Source organism: Dama dama, chromosome 12, assembly GCF_033118175.1.
Source record: "Dama dama isolate Ldn47 chromosome 12, ASM3311817v1, whole genome shotgun sequence".
Lineage (NCBI taxonomy): Eukaryota > Metazoa > Chordata > Mammalia > Artiodactyla > Cervidae > Dama > Dama dama.
This window is the reverse complement of record NC_083692.1, coordinates 22721255-22738261: the sequence shown is the minus strand read 5'-3', so window position 1 is coordinate 22738261 and position 17007 is coordinate 22721255. Positions and strand designations below refer to the sequence as shown.

Here is a 17007-nt window from a genome sequence, read left to right as displayed (position 1 = left end):
GGTTTTTTAAAAATAAACAAGATAAATGAACATATAGTCATAAGGTACAGCACAGCACTCTCTTAAAAGTATCTACAAATCAAAAGACTAGTTGGCTAAAACTCAGCAACAAACAACCAAACTGATTTAAAAATGGGCAAAGGACTTGAATAGATATTTTTCCAGAAAAGTATAAAAATAGCCAATAACATGAAAAAATGCTTAACATCACTAATCATTAGGGAAATGACAATGAAAACCACAATGTAGTACCACTTCACACCAATTAGGATGGCTGTTACGGAAAGCAAATGGACAGAAAACAAGAGCTCGTGAGTATGTGGATAAACTGGACCCAATGTGCACTGCTGGTGGGGCTACATAATGCTGCAGTCACTGTGGAACAGAAAATGGAGGCTCCTCAAAAAGTTAAACACAGAACTACCATACAACCCAGAAATCCCACTCCTAGGTATACACCAAACAACTGAAAGCAGGAACTCAAGCTATCAGTACACTAATGTTCACAGTATAATGCTCACAACAGCCAAAATGTGGAGACGACCTAAATGTACATCAGTGGATGAGCAGACAAATAAAAGGTGGTATATATACATATCCATACAATGGAATATTATTTAGCCTTAAAAAGAATTCTGACACGTGCTACAACATGGGTGAAAACTGAAGACATTTTGCTAAATAAAATAAGCCAGATACAAAAAGACAACTGTTGCATGAGGAACAGAGAATAGTCAAATTCACAGAGACGAAAAGCACAATGGTAGTTGCCAAGGACGGGGAGGGAAGAGAAACGGGGCACTACTGTTTAATGAGTATAGAGTTTCAGTCTGGAAAGATGAAAAGGTTCTGGAGATGGACAGTTGTGATGGTTACACAACAATATGAATATACTTAATGCCACAAAACTGCACAGTTTAGATGGCTACAGTGTTAAGTTTTATATTACATATACTTTATACCACATTTAAAAAAAAAATAAAATTTAGGAGCTTCCCAGAGACCTTTTATGCAAGCCCAAGCATCCTGAACTTGCCTGTTGTCATCTGACATCATTGAGTAGGAAGCCACTGTCAATCCAGCTATGAGTTAGCGCCCCTTTCATGGGGTGGCTTCAAACTGCCTGATCTCAAAAAGGCAGGTCACTAAGCCAAATCTATTCTAATTAGAACCCATAAGAGCATTGTCTAACACTGTCTAATGGCAACCAGTGAGCAATTCTGTTGAGTTCACTTATTTCCAAAGATTAACAAAAGTGCTCTACATTACATTTAGCTCAGCATTACTTCCTGCCTTTTGGTCCCATCTGCTTATTTACCTAGAAAAATAAAGGCCTACAGTTTTCTAATGAAAATTTCTGACTTAAAAATGACACTATGAACATCCAAAAAAAGTAAAAGTCCAATATAGGCACAACCTCATGCCTAATAAAAATGTTATTAAATACATTATAATCATTAAAAATCAATTTACCAGTCTTCAAAACACCAGTAGTGACATGATAAAGGAGATACAGAAACTTGTATTCAAAGATGAAGAAAATGTTATCCACGGGGACTAGGTGATTTGGCCCAGGGCACAGTGGAAAAAGAAGTGGGTTCAGTTTCCTCATCTGGTTGCTCGTTGCTCTGGTCTAAATGTTTGTGTCTCCCCAAATTCACATGTTCAAATCCTAATGCCTATGTGGTAATATCAGAAGATGGGGCCTTTGGGAAATAATTGTGTCTTGAGGGTAGAGCCCTCATAAATGGGATTAGCACTCTTTAAAAGAGACCCTACAGAGCTCCCTAGCCCCTTCCACCATGTGAAGAAACAGTGAAGTCAGCTGGCTGCAACCATGAAGACAGCCTATACCACAATCCAACCAGGTTGGCACTCTGACCTTGGACTTCCAGCCTCCGTAACTGTTAGAAAGAAATTATTGAAATTATAAAAATTATAAGTCACCCAGTCTGTGGTATTTTGTTATGGCAACCAGAAGAGGCTAAGGCTCCTTTAGTTCTAGGATTCTATGATTACCCTGTGAAGGAATGATGGAAGCCAGATCAGGGCTGAAAGTCCCTAAACTCCTGGCCCATGGTTACTACGTAAGTATGCTCAAAATAAAGAAACTCAGTCTAGTCCTACTACACTTCAATTAAAAAGTTTCCTCAACAACAAAAACCAAAGATTTTAAAAATGGGCAAAGTACTTGAACAGACATTCTCCAAAGAAGAAACATATAATGGCCATATACAAATGGCCAATAAGCACATTAAAAAAAAGCTCAACATCACTCATCATTAGGGAAAGGCATATCAAAACCACAATGAGATACTGTCTCACACTCATTAGGATGACTACTATAAAAAAAAATAGAAAACAGTTCCTCAAAAAATTAAGAATAAAATTACTACATGAGTCATCAATTCCACCTCTGGATATATATCTAAAAGAACTGAATGCAGGATCTCTTAGAGATATTTATATAACAATGTTTATAGCAGTTTTATTTATAACAGCCAAAGAGGGAAGCAACCCAAGTGCCCATCATCAGATGAATATATAAACAAAATGTGGTGTATACACATGGTGGAATATAATTCAGATTTCAAAAGGAAGGAAATTCTGACATGAGCTACAACGAGGATGTATCCTGAACATTGTGTGTTCATTACAAAAAGACAAATACTGTATGCTTCCACTTATGAGGTTAATAGAATAAGTGAGTAGTCAAATTCAGAGAGACAGAAAGTAGAATGCTGGTTTACCAAGACCAGGGAGCAGGGGAGAGTGGGGAGATAGTGTTAACTGGGTACAGAGTTTCAGTTTTTGTTTTTTTTTTGTTTTTTTAAGAATTACAGTTTTATAAGATGAAAAACTTTTAGAGACATATGCTGGTGATGGTTACAGACCAATGTTAATGTACTTATCACCACAATATTATACACTTAAAATTTTTCCCTTAAAAATAAAAGAAAAAAAGAGAAGACGAATCCTCTTTGTCTTGATTTAAGGTCCATTCACTAACTCCCTGCAGTTTATGATACTATCTTATTTGAAGTTAGGAAGCTGGAATTCAAGAGCCCAAGTCTTTCCTCTCACAGCCTGTTTTGCTAAACTACCTAGTAGTTAGGAGGAAAAATTCATTAATTACACAAGAGCCAAGCACTTACATGCCAGGCACTCTGATGTTTACAAAGAAATATAAGGTAATATCCAGATTCCCAAGGAGCTTAATTTAAGTAGAAAACATACACGTAGGTACACAACTACCATGCCATTAAGTAGACATCACTAGGTGCCGTTATGAGAAATAAGGTGCCTGGTGAGTCACAGAAGTCAAAGCAAGACAGATTTGAGCCCTGAGCCACCCCCAGATAAAGATGTGGTAGAAAAAGGATAAAGCAAAGAGCAAAGATAAAGCTGTGGTACTCACGTCGTTTTAACAGAAAGCGGAAGCACGGGTAACTCACTCCTTCATACCCGGCTCATGTCCCTCATGCCTTACTGCTTAGTGTACCTGACTGCCAAGTGCCAGTATTCATCTCTCTCTATCTAAAGTATTCTCCAAGGCCCAGGAGGCTGCAGGCTGCTCTAGGGAACGAACCTCCTTGGGAGCAGGTTCCTACAACGACTCAAGGAAGCCGGCACATCAATATTCTATCTACCTTGTTCCCAGGTAGAACAGCCTGAAGCGTGTGTCCTAAAGGATTTCCTGGTGGCTCAGTGCTAAAGAATCCACCTACCAATGCAGGACAAGCAGTAGATGTGGGTTCGATCCCTGGGTTGGGAAGATCCCCTGGAGGAGGAAATGGCAACCACTCCAGTATTCTTGCCTAGAAAATGCCATGGACAGAAGCGCCTGGCGGGCTACAGTCCACAGGGTCATAAGAGTCAGACACAAGTGAGTATGCACACATGTCATGTGTTCTATACCCCTTCCCCTCAGGATCAAACTTCAACTGCCCACAGTTGTAGCTGGCTCACTAAATCATCCTTCCTTTTCCTATTTCTCGTTTTCACTCCTATGATATTTCCTGCATTTCCAAATAAACTACTTGTATCTGATATCTGAACCCAAATTAAGACACATAGGAGAGGGGGGACAGAACACAAAAGAACTGTGCACTAATAATTTATATATAAAATACACATATTATTCAACAGCTCATCATTTCATGTTCTGTGTTTAAAAGAGGCTACAGAACTTCACACAGAGAATTCCCTCTACCCTGTGCCCACCCCCATACTTTTCCCAAACTAAACAAACAAAAAACAAATATTAAAAAAGGAGTGAGCTGAGGCTGGGCTTTTCAGAGGTTTTACTATTAACACATCACTGCGAAGGATCAGTGCTTCCCTCCTCTGTTCAACTATTCACCAGGGAAAGCCATAACAAGTTAAAGGGGACTCCCAGACAGAATGCTGACTCAGAAGATTGCCTTAGAAGGAAGAAAACTCCCGCAGAGCTAAGGCCTCTTGGATTTAATATGACAGCTCCAGAAATACAGAGAAAATGAGTACAACGTACAGGCTTCCTCTCAGGGATAAGGGCAATTCCTGACCCTTTTTTCCTCTTGCAACCACCACAAGGGAACAGTTCGGGATAATTTCCAAGGAGGGGGTCTTGACCCACTGCCGTCTAGTCAGACCGTTTTAGTGTTCACACACACTAGAATCACATAACTGCCCTGAGGAATTCATTTATGGCATTTCTTGCTTGTCTGCTGGGCCCCTTCCAACATTAAAAGTTGGCTGCCTGGGATACTGCTGACTGTGGGAGAGTAAAATAAAAATGAGTTCATCCATTTATTCATCAAACAAATATTTACTGAATGTCTACTATGTGTTGGGCACTGTCCCAGGGAAAGGAGCACAGTACTGATCAAAAAAGACCCTGTCCCTACCTTCATGTGAGTTACATTTTATTGGGTGAGAAGAGGAAAAGAATTTTACACATATATACTGGAGAGTGAACAGGGGGGAAAAAAGTTTAAATATATATATATATATATATATATATGTAACATGTCCAGAAACAGTGTTACAGAGAAAAATTAAACAGAAGCTTAGAGCATATAGGGAGTGCTGGGGGTGGTTAGTTCCATTTTATATAGGGTGGTCACAGAAGGCCTCTCTGATAAAACGGCATTTTGAGCAGAGCCCCAAAGGAAATGAGGGAGCAAGTTACGCGGATATCTGGGAGAGGAACACTCTAGGAGAAAGGCTAGAGCCCTGGGCTATTTTAAAATACAAGGAAGCCAAAAGAGATCTGTTTCTTCTCTTTTCCCTTCCTCCCTTACTTTCTGTCTCTTTCTTTCTTTCTTTCTCTCCCTCCCATCCTCCTTCCCTTTCTTTCTCAGTTTAAAGCTTTGCAAAAGCATCATTTCAAATGGGCTGAGTCCAGAGATACATTTAACATCATCAGAGCAGTTGGAAAGATCCCTCTCCTCCCAGGTTGAGGGAGGGTGAAGCCTCTGACTGAGGGGTGAGTGACAAATTAAAAACTCAATTCCCATGAGTGTCTCACCTTGTATCCTAACACAGACATATAGGGCAGGGTTCCAAAGGCGAAACAATGTTTTAGGGAATCCGTTTTTTAGGCAATAGAAGTCCCACTTCCTAAAATGCTGAGGTATGGGGGGGGGGGGGGGGGGGGAGGTGGGAGACCCACAGGCTACTTCAGATCAGCGAGTAGAAGACATACTCAGTTTTAACTTGACTTTGTGGGTTAAGACAGGTGATACCAATGCAAAAATGAGCATAAGTTCTTATGTGGATGCACACCATCCATAATCCTTCTCAGCTGGCCACAAAGCTTAAAGGTTGGCTACACTTTAACCTCATCTCTTAACTGTTCATTCATTTCACATCCCAAGAGGAAAGTCTGTTTACTGATCTTAATGCAACCCAGTCATCTTAAGCAGAGTTAACCTGAGGCCAGTGCATTTTATCTCACCCACTGTCAGTATGGAGATACTAATTTGTTCAAGCATACAAGAGCAACAATTGTTCCTCCTAATAGGTTCAAGGAACCACCAGCATGACCACCATCACCACCAACCACCCCACCCAAGTCACCATATTAGCACTCTGTCACTATTTTATTCACCCACATGTCCTCTGTCAATCTATTAACCTTTAGAGAAAACAGGCACTCACAAAATACCCCCTCTTTTGGTAGACTGCCATAATGCCCTCCAACAACTCCTGCCCCTTTCTTCATCTTTTAGCATTCTCAAACCGAGCCTACAAACCAAGCATGCTCTCAAGAAAGACTTTTTCCTATGTGCAAAGGCATTTTGCTAGTTGAACTCCCAGAGAGGCCCATGCCTCTAAATATAAAGACCACCTTGGTAGAGTGACCTAAATCACAAGTAAATGTTAATAACTTGAAAGTTCAAAGAAGGATCTAAATATGGCCTGCCATGGCAAAAATGCCTACTAAATAGAAGCTTACTGGGAAAAAAATTATTTATTAGCCATCTTCAAGCAAAGCAATAGTTTCTTTTTCCCTAACATCTTTATTTAAGCCTTAATGGTATGGAAAACAAACTTATGGTGACCAAAGGGGAAATGTGGTAGAGGGAGGGATGAATCAGAAGCCTGGGATGAACACACACACACTACTATTAATAAGACAGAGAGTCAACAAGGACCTCCTGTATAGCACAGGGAACTCTACTCAATATTGTGTGACAACCTATAAGAGAAAAGAGAATCTAAAAAAGAATGAATATATGTACATGCATAACTGAATCACTCTGCTGTACACCTGAGACTACTACAACATTGTAAATCAACTATACTTTAATAAGATTAAAAAAAAAGAAAATGTGTCAGTAAAAAATTTAAAAATAAATAAATCTTAACGGTTAAACAAACCAAATAAAGGGACAAATTTGGAATATAGATAACTCCCTATCAATCATATTTTAAGGCCTCCCTGGGTTTAGAAACAAACAAACAAAAAAAAAACCAAAAAAAGCCCCCCTCTTCACACCCACCAAAATCTATATTAAAAAGAGGAAAAAGTTCTAGAAGGCAGGAGGAACAGACCATCTACCTGATACACTCCAAAAATAACCCAGAATATGTCTTAGGTTCTTTACTAACACAGAAATCTCTTTCTGCTCAATTTCTCTGCCCTACTTCTCTCTCAAAGTGTATACACACACACACACACACACACACACACACACGATGTGTATGTTTAAGTGTAAAGTGTGTGCATACATGTGTTTGCACAGTATTTTATATTCCCCAATATCTGCTAATGCTGGGAGTGGTTGGGGGTATGAGGAGAAGGGGACGACAGAGGATGAGATGGCTGGATGGCATCACCAACTCGATGGGCATGAGTTTGAGTAAACTCCGGGAGTTGGTGATGGACAGGGAGGCCTGGCGTGCTGCGATTCATGGGGTCGCAAAGAGTCGGACACGACTGAGCAACTGAACTGAACTGAACTGAACTGAGTATCTGCTAATGGATAAAGAAACATCAGTCAGCTACTATTCACTGAGTACTGATCAGTTTACACAGTTCTAAGGTTCTTCCCATAGTAATTGATTAATTGTTTCTCCAGTAAATGGCATCCCTGTCTAATTAACTGTATTGACTAGGACAGAAAAACCAGATGGCTCTCTGGCCTGGATTAGGAAGAGCAAAGAAACTGCTACTAACATTTAAATCAAACACAGTTCTCATTTCTCCTTGACCTTTGTCAGAAGGGAAAAAAAAATGTGACTGAACAATTCTGTGATGTGCTCTCTATGAGATTATTTTCAGTAAAAGGCTTGCCTATTGGTATATAATATACCTTTGATCATATCATTTATACTGAGTGCCTGCCACAAATACCATCTAAAGCAAACGAGAAAATTTTTCTTTAGAAACGGCCAAAGCCATAGGTTTATGTGATTTTATTTGGTAAGAGAAAATAGAGGTCTGTTGGCTCCCAACAAAAGCAAACAAATATGCATACTCATAAGATTAACAGTATTTTTTGCATGTGAAGTGATATGATTTTTGCTTCTTTGGATCATTTGCCATGTCAGCTCCACTAGGCTCCTGGAATTCTTTGGTTTATTAAAGTAACTAACATTCATGGTTCTGAGTAGGAAAAATTCTATTAACAAAGAAACGTTCCATAAAGACAGCCAATAATTGTGAAATAACCAGTAGGAAAGAAATTTTTAAAAAAAGCTCTAAATCTCTAACAGCTGCTTGTAACAAAGTAGCCTGAATTACTTAAAGATGAATCTTTGGCAAAACTCTTTTGGAAACCTGGGCAAGAAGATGCGTCATCAATCAAATGGCCTTCAGCAATCAATTTCTCTTCTGTGGTAAAGCTACTTAACGTAAACTCTACAAGGAGAAAAGGGCAAGTAGGCAGGTTATACTCTGTTCCCATTATTAACATCTATTAACATCTGTTAACATTATTAACATCATTATTAACATCCCATTATTAACAGGGATTTTCCAAGTGGAGCCCAGACTTCTAGTCAGGAACTATACATTAAAGGAACACCATCATGCTGCGTTAGCAGATCACATCAATTCCATTTGTTCCTAAGAAGAAATCAGGTCACCTAGTGTTCCTTTTCAGTTTAACAATTAAAAACTAGATCATATCTAGTAGGTCTGTATACACCCCAAAACCTTTTAAGCTTTCTAAGTTCTACATCAGTAAATGAACCAAAAGATGGTTTAATCCTTGAGTTAAACCTTAATTCAGGATTGCTAATACTTGAAACCCCTAGTTTTCAGGAATTCCATAAACTCCTTAACATTATATGCAAAACTATGTGCATATGTACATTTTTCTGAAATGAGTGTTCAAAGCTTTTAGAATTTCAAAGAGGCTCAGGATTAGAAAAGAATTATAAATGGCTGATTTAACAAGTTATTTTCATGCTACCTTCTCTTTACAGAATAAAGTTTCCTAAAATATTCACCTAAAAAATACATACAATAAGGAATTCCTTGGCCACAATAGTCTGTGTTCAGCTCTTTCTCATCAGCCCATGGAAAAGGCTATATCACCACTTGATTTGAAAACACAGGTGGCAGCATGCCTATGAGGAAGAGGGTACATCACCGACAAGGGACTGAGTCTAGTCCTGGTTCAGCTACTGACTAGATCTGCAGTTTCAAACCACTCTAGACCTTAGTGTCACGTGGGCATCAAACCTGTCCAACAACACCCAAAGGTCGCTGGGAGGACTAGTATGACATGAAAGCACTTTTGAAGCTAAAGTGCCAAAAATGTGTGTGTGCGTGCTCAGTTGCTCTGTCATGTACCACTCTTTGCAATCCCATGGACTACAGCCCACCAGGTTCCTCTGTCCACAGAATTCTTCAGGCAAGAATACTGGAGTTGGTTGTCATTTCCTCCTCTAGGGGATCTTCCTGACTCAGGGACTGAATCTGCATCTCCTGTATTGGCAGGCGGGTTCTTTACCGCTGTGCCACCTGGAAAGCCCAAAGGGCTAAAAATATATGACATAAAAGAAAGGCAAGAAGAAGAAAAAGCCGACACAAAACAAGTCAAAGGAGACAGAACCCAAGAGCTGAATCTCCCCTGTTAAAAGGGTGCCTTTATTTCAACTGCAGGGGAACATATGGCACACTAGGCCCCCAAGTGAGCTTAATCAGAGTTTTTACTGTTGCTGTTGTTTAGTCGCTCAGTCGTGTCTGACTGTCTGCGACCCCTGCAACACGCTAGGCTCCTGTCCCTCACTGCGTGGAATTATTAGGGAAAAAGAAAAAAAGCAAAGCTTTAACTCTCTAGGTTGCCTTACTGGCCTGGATCGCACTTTCTGCAAATTCCTATACCTCTGCTATGCCCATACAGTGTTAACACAGAAAGGTTGAGTGGTAATGTAACGTCTGAGGCCAAGCCAGGTATACAAGGCTGTTTTGTTGGCTTCACAGGGTACAAGTCAGAAGATGAGATATGATGATTTAATTGTCATGATTTTAGGGGTTCTGCCATCTATCAAGTTCAAAAGAGCTGTGTGAATGATACTAATGTTCAGACACTCAAGGGCTCAACCCTTTCAAGAAAACTTTATTCCCTCTCCCACTTTCAGCAAGATGTAGGGCCTATCAGGTCAGGTGTTAAATGAGACTAAAGCAAGAGAAGATTTTTAAATTACCACACTGTCCATCTCCAAGCCACACAAACCCATTAGCCTGAAAGACTTATTTCCCAGAAGCCTGAGCTACTCCGCTGGACTCTAGCAATCTAGGGCAAGAGCCATTTAAGGAATTGTGAAAGAAAAGGAACAAAAGCTGAGCGCTGTCTTAAAAGTGAGTGCCAGAAAAGCTAGCAGGTGGAAAATTGGCCTTCTTTTTTAACCCTGTTAAGAGACTGACTCACTAAGTATACAGAGGGGAGTATGAAGCTTGGGAGACAGAATGTACCTAGTCAGGCTTCAGGGAGAAAAGGGAAAACAAACAAACAAAAATCCAAGTATGACACAAAAGCAAGGAGGAGAATCCTTTAGATTTAGGCAGCCTCCAGAGGAAGGAATGCTATTTGTTTGCTGTTTTACTGAAAGATTCTTCATTAAACTGCAAATCTGGAAGGTAGGCTGCCTTAAAAAACAAAAAAAGTTAAGGCTTTATTTGGGGCTAATTGTTCCTGTAGATGCCCAACCAATCTGATGTCACTTATATCACCTTATCTGATGACAGAAGTTATCAAATTTGAACAATAAGATTGTGCTTACTCACTCAGTTGTGTCCAACTCTTTGCGACCCCATGGACTGTAGCCTACCAGGCTCTTCTGTCCATGGGGATTCTCCAGGCAAGACTACTGGAGCAGGTAGCCACGCCCTTCTCCAGGGGATCTAACCAACCCAGGGGTTGAAACCAGGTCTCCTGCACTGCAGGCAGATTCTTTATCGTCTGAGCCACCAGGGAAGCCCTATACTATTATTATTATGTATAGCAATAAACAAACCGTCTATCTTTAGCCAAAAGTGGGGGTGACAGAGTGTATATAGGGCTTTGAATGAAAGTCTCAAAGAGGATACAAACTGGCAGTCATGTAAATGTGTCTACCACAGCATCTGGCACACAGTAGATGCTCAGTAAATATCTGTCTTCTTATTTTAAAAGATGGAAGGGGGAAAGGGCATGAAGTTAGGACAAGTTCAGTAGGAAAAGAGGAAAAATGGATGCTTTCCTGCTGAAGCAGAGGTTTGAAACTTGTGGCTCTAGAATAGAACAGGTGTTATGGTGCACCTGTTCATTTAATTCATACAATGAAGTATGAATTTGCTGCAATACTTAGAAATCAAACTTCACATCAGTTTGTCAGTCAGTTCAGTCGCTCAGTCGCATCTGACTCTTTGAGACCTCATGGATTACAGCATGCCAGGCCTCTGTCCATCACCAACTCCCAGAGTTTACTCCAACTCGTGTCCATTGAGTCGGTGATGCCATCCAACCATCTCATCCTGTCGTCACCTTTTCCTCCCACCTTCAATCTTTCCCAGCATCAGGATCTTTTCAAATGAGCCAGCTCTTCGCATCAGGTGGTCAAAATATTGGAGTTTCAGCTTTAACATCAGTCCTTCCAATGAATATTCAGGACTGATCTCCTTCAGGATGGACTGGTTGGATATCCTTGCAGTCCAAGGGACTCTCAAGAGTCTTCTCCAACACTACAGTTCAAAAGCATCAATTCTTCGGCGCTCAACTTTCTTTATAGTCCAACTCTCACATCCATACATGACTACTGGAAAAACCAGAGTTTTGACTAGAGGGACAGAAAAGGAAAGATATACCTATTTGAATGCAGAGTTCCAAAGAATAGCAAGCAAAGATAAGAAAGCCTTTCTCAGTGATCAATGCAAAGAAATAGAGGAAAACAACAACAGAATGGGAAAGACTAGAGAGCTCTTCAAGAAAATCAGAGATACCAAGGGAACATGTCATGCAAAGATGGGCACAATAAAGGACAGAAACATCATATAACACATCTTTATTTCTGGTTTCTCCTGAAAAAAACCAAAGGCCCTCTTGGCCACAATAGGCTGAAGCTGAGTCAAAGCTTCATTTACATGGCATTCACTTAGATTTAGGGAGGGTAAATCTAAGTCATGGCTATAGTCCCCACCACTCACTACTGCTTACTTCTAGCCCAACTCATTTGTCTTTGCTGCTTGCCTTGCTTCTGTTGGCATTAAATTGTGACCTTCTTACAGCGAAAAGGAGCCTCTATTGAGAGCTCAAAAATCTGGGTTCTAGTCCTACTCAAACTTGTATGTCTTAACTTGTTTTAACTTAACTCTCTAAGCCTGTTTTCTCATCTGTAAAAGGCCCTCCTAGGGATTGTACAAAATTTCTAAAAGCTCTATAATTAGAACTGATCCACAATGGTGGCCATGAGCATGTAGAAGACATAAAACACTATTCAGTTTTACACTTTATTCCAAGTCCAAGATCTTGAAAAGCTAGTTTCATTCTGGGCCTAATGAATTACCTAGTGAACCTAGGATAGTCTAATAAGAAATACAGACTCTCTTGCATAATGTTTTGATTTGGGTGGACTGCGTAATCTCCTTGTAATGAAAAGCCAGAAGACTGTCTCAGATAGATAAGTCACTCACTGCCTTTCCTGACCGTGTTCATTCCTATTATGGAAATTCTCAGATTCCTCTCTGGGATGGTTACTTACCCAGCCTATGACTAAAGGAAGAGTTGCAGAGCACAGAACCTCAGGCTGTGGGCGTTCTTAAAGTATACAAGAACAAGATCAAATATAAAGACCTGATATAAGGAAAGAGTAGGCTTTGGAATTTGAAAGCAGCTAAAAAGATCCTGTTTGAACTAGTCAGAGTACCAGTCCTACAGATCATACAGTAACTGTGGTAGCTGCTGCTTCAGCCCAAAGTGTATAAATGCAGAGCCCGTAAATCACCTTTGAGAGACATGTTTCAGAAATGAGACAATAATTTTGGCCTCCTGTGTAACACTTAGAAGTATAAGCTCAGCTGATTAGTTTCACTGAAAATCCATTATTTAATCATCCTCCTAAAGCTCCTGGAAGTTGAGCAAGAAAACAGGTATTATCAGTCCTGACTTACAGTTAGACAAGCCTTAGGCCTAGAAAGCTAAAAACCACACACTGACTAAAATACTTAAGATTCACTTCAACAAGTATTTATTGTGCTCTCAGTACACCAGGCACTGGAGACAAGATAATGATGAATTAGCTACATTTCTTAGTCCCTAAGGGGTGAAGAAAACAGCCACACATAAATCTCTGTCTCATTCCCTAGGTTATATACTCTGATAATCTATATGAGGAATATAAATAGATTTTAACTCCGAAATGGATCTGAAGTAAGATTCAGTGACTTTCCATCCTCCTCTATCCATGGCGAACCACTTAGCCCATCTAAAAAACAGCCTAGTTTGTCAGAAAGGATACATTACCCACAAACTCTTCCCATAAGACATACATAACCATCAAATCTGAATAGAGAAAATCAAAAGCCATCCAATGTTTTTATCATTATATATAACCTGAAAGGCAAAAAGCACTGCATCCTGTCAATGTAGATAACCAGGACCACCACAAAACAACTCATGTGTTTCTGACAATGGTAATACCTGTACTTGACCCAGGAATTGAACCGGGGTCTCCTGCATTGCAGGCAGATTCTTTACCTAACTAAGCTATCAGGGAAGCCCACTTGTCCCTATCTATCTCATAACTGTAACTTAGGTCAAACGTTCTCACCTGGGGCAATTCTCCACCCAGGAGATAAACTGGCAATGTCTGGAGACATTTTTGGTTGTTTGGGGGAAAGCTGGGAGAGATAACACTGGCACCTAGTGGGGAGAGGCCAGGAATGCCGCTAACTATCCTAGAATGCACAGGACAGCCCCTCACAGTGAAGAATTATCTGACCAAAATGTGGACAGTGCCAAGCTGGAGAAATCATGGCCTAGGTGCTCTTACATCTCGGTTCAAGGACTCCATGCAGACAGGTTCCGGCTGCCAACACAGGAACCGACAGAAAACACAGCACCCATTCTCCTTCACCTCTTTTCTCCTTTTCCTCAGGCCCTGTGTCTCCAGTAATAAAACCTAATAAACCACTTCATGAAGTAGTGCCTGTTCTTATTGCTCAATGAAATAAAATTCACATGCATAAGAGGTTGACAGAAGATGGAAAATCAACAAAAGCATGGAAGAAAGGTATAGAGAGAGGGAGGAGGCGCTTGGTTGTCATTTCCACAGCTAAATGAAATTAAATCAACCATCTGCAGAGCAGAAAGCTACCTGTTCCATCAAGAGTCAGTTCATCTCTAGAAACTGCTTCTTTCCACCCAAGAAACAAACTGCCTAATAAAAATTAAGTCTATCAAGAACTGTGGTCTCTCAAGGGAAATTTATCACTTATATAACTGAGGCCACCTAGTGGTTTTAAGTGTAGATCACAGCTAAGTAGGCCCTGACTTGAATATAAATTCTGAATTTAGACATACATTCTCTATTTACAAAAGGGGAAATCCCTAGTCTGGGCAACTTAGAAGATATTCTCAGCTTCTTTAACAAGCAACTCTAATTAAAAAGCTTTATTGTGTTCCTACTACATATGCTAATCTTTAAGCTATGATGTTGGAGAGCCTCTAGCAACCTCAGCTAGGGAGGAAAATCCTAGCTACTGCTTTCAAAAAAATAAGATCTTCACAAGTTCTCAAATAACTATTTCTTGTATGCCCCTTGCCCACAAATAACTTTAAAGCAATGGAATACAGCATGTGAGAATTTAAACATATAATTCTGACATAGCTGATGGATCCAAAGAGAAGACAAAGAATTAGCAAGAAACTAAGGTTTCTTTTCCCAATCTAGATGTGCAACAGCAATAAGATTTGTTGTGCTTCAGAAGAAGAAAAAAAAAAAGAAGGAAAAAAAACATTATTTGATCAATCTTTCTTTATATTTGTCTTTACTTAAACTTGGTTACTCAGACCAGTCCAACTGGTCCATTCACTGACACTCACTTCAGCACTTCTATGGCCAAGACTGACAAGGTATAGGTATGTTTTTAAACTGCCAGCTCTAAGTCAACACCAGTATTTGGACTCCCAGTAAGACTGTGAAAAGGCAGGAAACTTCACAGCTTCGTTCTCCTTCCCAGTCGTGGTGCTGGTTATATAAAGGAGGGAGTCAGCATCTGGCTTCCTCTCAAAGTTGCACAGCCCATTTCATCCAAGAAAAAGATGCCACCCAAAAGGGCTATTCAGGATGTATGTCTCTTAGCTTGTACCCACAGTGTTTCACTGATACCAAAGAAAAAAAAAAAAAAAAGGTATCCTTTTTGGCAGGCTAATTTTCTATGGACTTCCTCCTCTCTTCTGAAATGACACACTCTTAGAATCTTAAAATCTCTTCACAAACTTGGCAGATGTAGGTTGCTCAGAACTATATTGTGGTTTACGGTGTGTACCTCATATTATCCAAAGGCAACTCTGATGAAGAAACTCACTGGAATGTCTCCAGACACTTACTGTTTCCCTTCAACTATTTCTACCTGACATGGCTAAAGGGAAATAAAGACCAGTACAGAAAAAACAATCTGAGAGGAAAGCATGAATCTGGGATGCAGGAGGCAGAAGGCACGTACCTGGTCACGATCTCCTGCAAAACAGCAGCTTTTCATGGTGCAAGAGTTGAAGTAACCCTGATTGTCAAACTGGAACACAGGCAGGCGGGAGTGGATGTCATAGAGCACAGGGGGCAGGCGACGCCTCAGGGCCAGGAGCTGGGTCCCATTGCTGTTGAATCGCACACTCATGGCACTTTGGAGGGACAGGTTGCCCCCATACCGCAGGAGGGAACTGGAAGGCAGAAAGCACAAGGATCAGGCATGAGGCAAGCAGGATGAGAGCCTGCAAAAAAAAAAACACTGCATTTCATAACCAGGACCTCCCGTCAGGCTTGCACATCAGAATTCTGGCAGAAAGGTATTTTTACACAGTGGGCTAGAAGGTAATAAAAAGGACAGAGATGACTCCTTGATTACATTAAAGCAAGTTATTTAACTTGGCAGTTCCTCTCTTCAATCTCCAAAAGTTGAAGTACCAGTAAGTTTATAGGAATAGGATACAACAAGAATCTTGAATGAAAAGACATATTAAAATGATTAGTTCTTTTATTTACCTGAGCTACATAAGCAAATAGTTACTTGTCAAGACCCTGGGAAGTCAGTGGTGTCCACTCTAACTGACCATCATGGATGGTATTTAAGAAATACATCTGTCTTTTGAATTAGAGACAGAAACCATCAGCCAGAAAAACAAGATACTCTAGTTTATTCTGGATTTTTAAAAATAATAATCACTTTATTGCTTATGCACTTATTTTTTAATTTTCAATCTGTTCAGAGAATTTTTATATTCCATATGGCATAACTCAAGAATAAATACTAAAGAAAAATTTAAAATTAAATACAGAGCCAGCAGTAACAACAATTACAAAAGCAGGATGACTTGCTTCCCTTTACAATTCCCAATGAGTTTATATTTAGCTTTAAAATATACTTTGACTAATACATATAATTCCATTTATCTAGCTTCTACTAGAGACTGGTATATTCTGATTCACCCAGTATTCTTCTGTAGCTTCATAATATTCATAACATTTTTTTTTCATAACATTTTTAAAAAGTCAGATGGTATGGTTCAAAATTATTTATTATGATGACTCAGAAGATACTTTCAATTTTACAGTTAACTAGGATGACCATAAACATTAACAATTATACAGTACTAGATAACTTATCTTTCTAGTAGTCAGTCTCCTTGACTACCTGGACACTGTTTTATTATAGAGGGATGACTATTCATTGTTCATACATAACCAAATTACTGGTAAGAAAGTGAGATTACGTACTGATTATGTGCATTGGAAATGAGGGCCACATTAGTGCTATTAACTCACTCTGTTTCACAAGACATTGTGATCTGCAAAGAGAGTCTAGTAGTTTAA

The 17007-nt window shown here is 39.8% G+C and overlaps 1 protein-coding gene across 3 annotated transcripts in view; it reads right to left on the bottom strand.

The window, feature by feature from the left end:
* The window catches only part of DCAF5 (DDB1 and CUL4 associated factor 5), a 90810-nt gene that overhangs the window by 26349 nt on the left and 47454 nt on the right, over nucleotides 1-17007 (bottom strand). For all 3 annotated transcript variants that reach the window (XM_061156803.1, XM_061156801.1, XM_061156802.1), the window contains exon 6: nucleotides 15644-15857. In XM_061156803.1, coding sequence (XP_061012786.1) covers nucleotides 15644-15857 — 214 coding nt within the window. The remainder of the gene's footprint in view (nucleotides 1-15643; nucleotides 15858-17007) is intronic.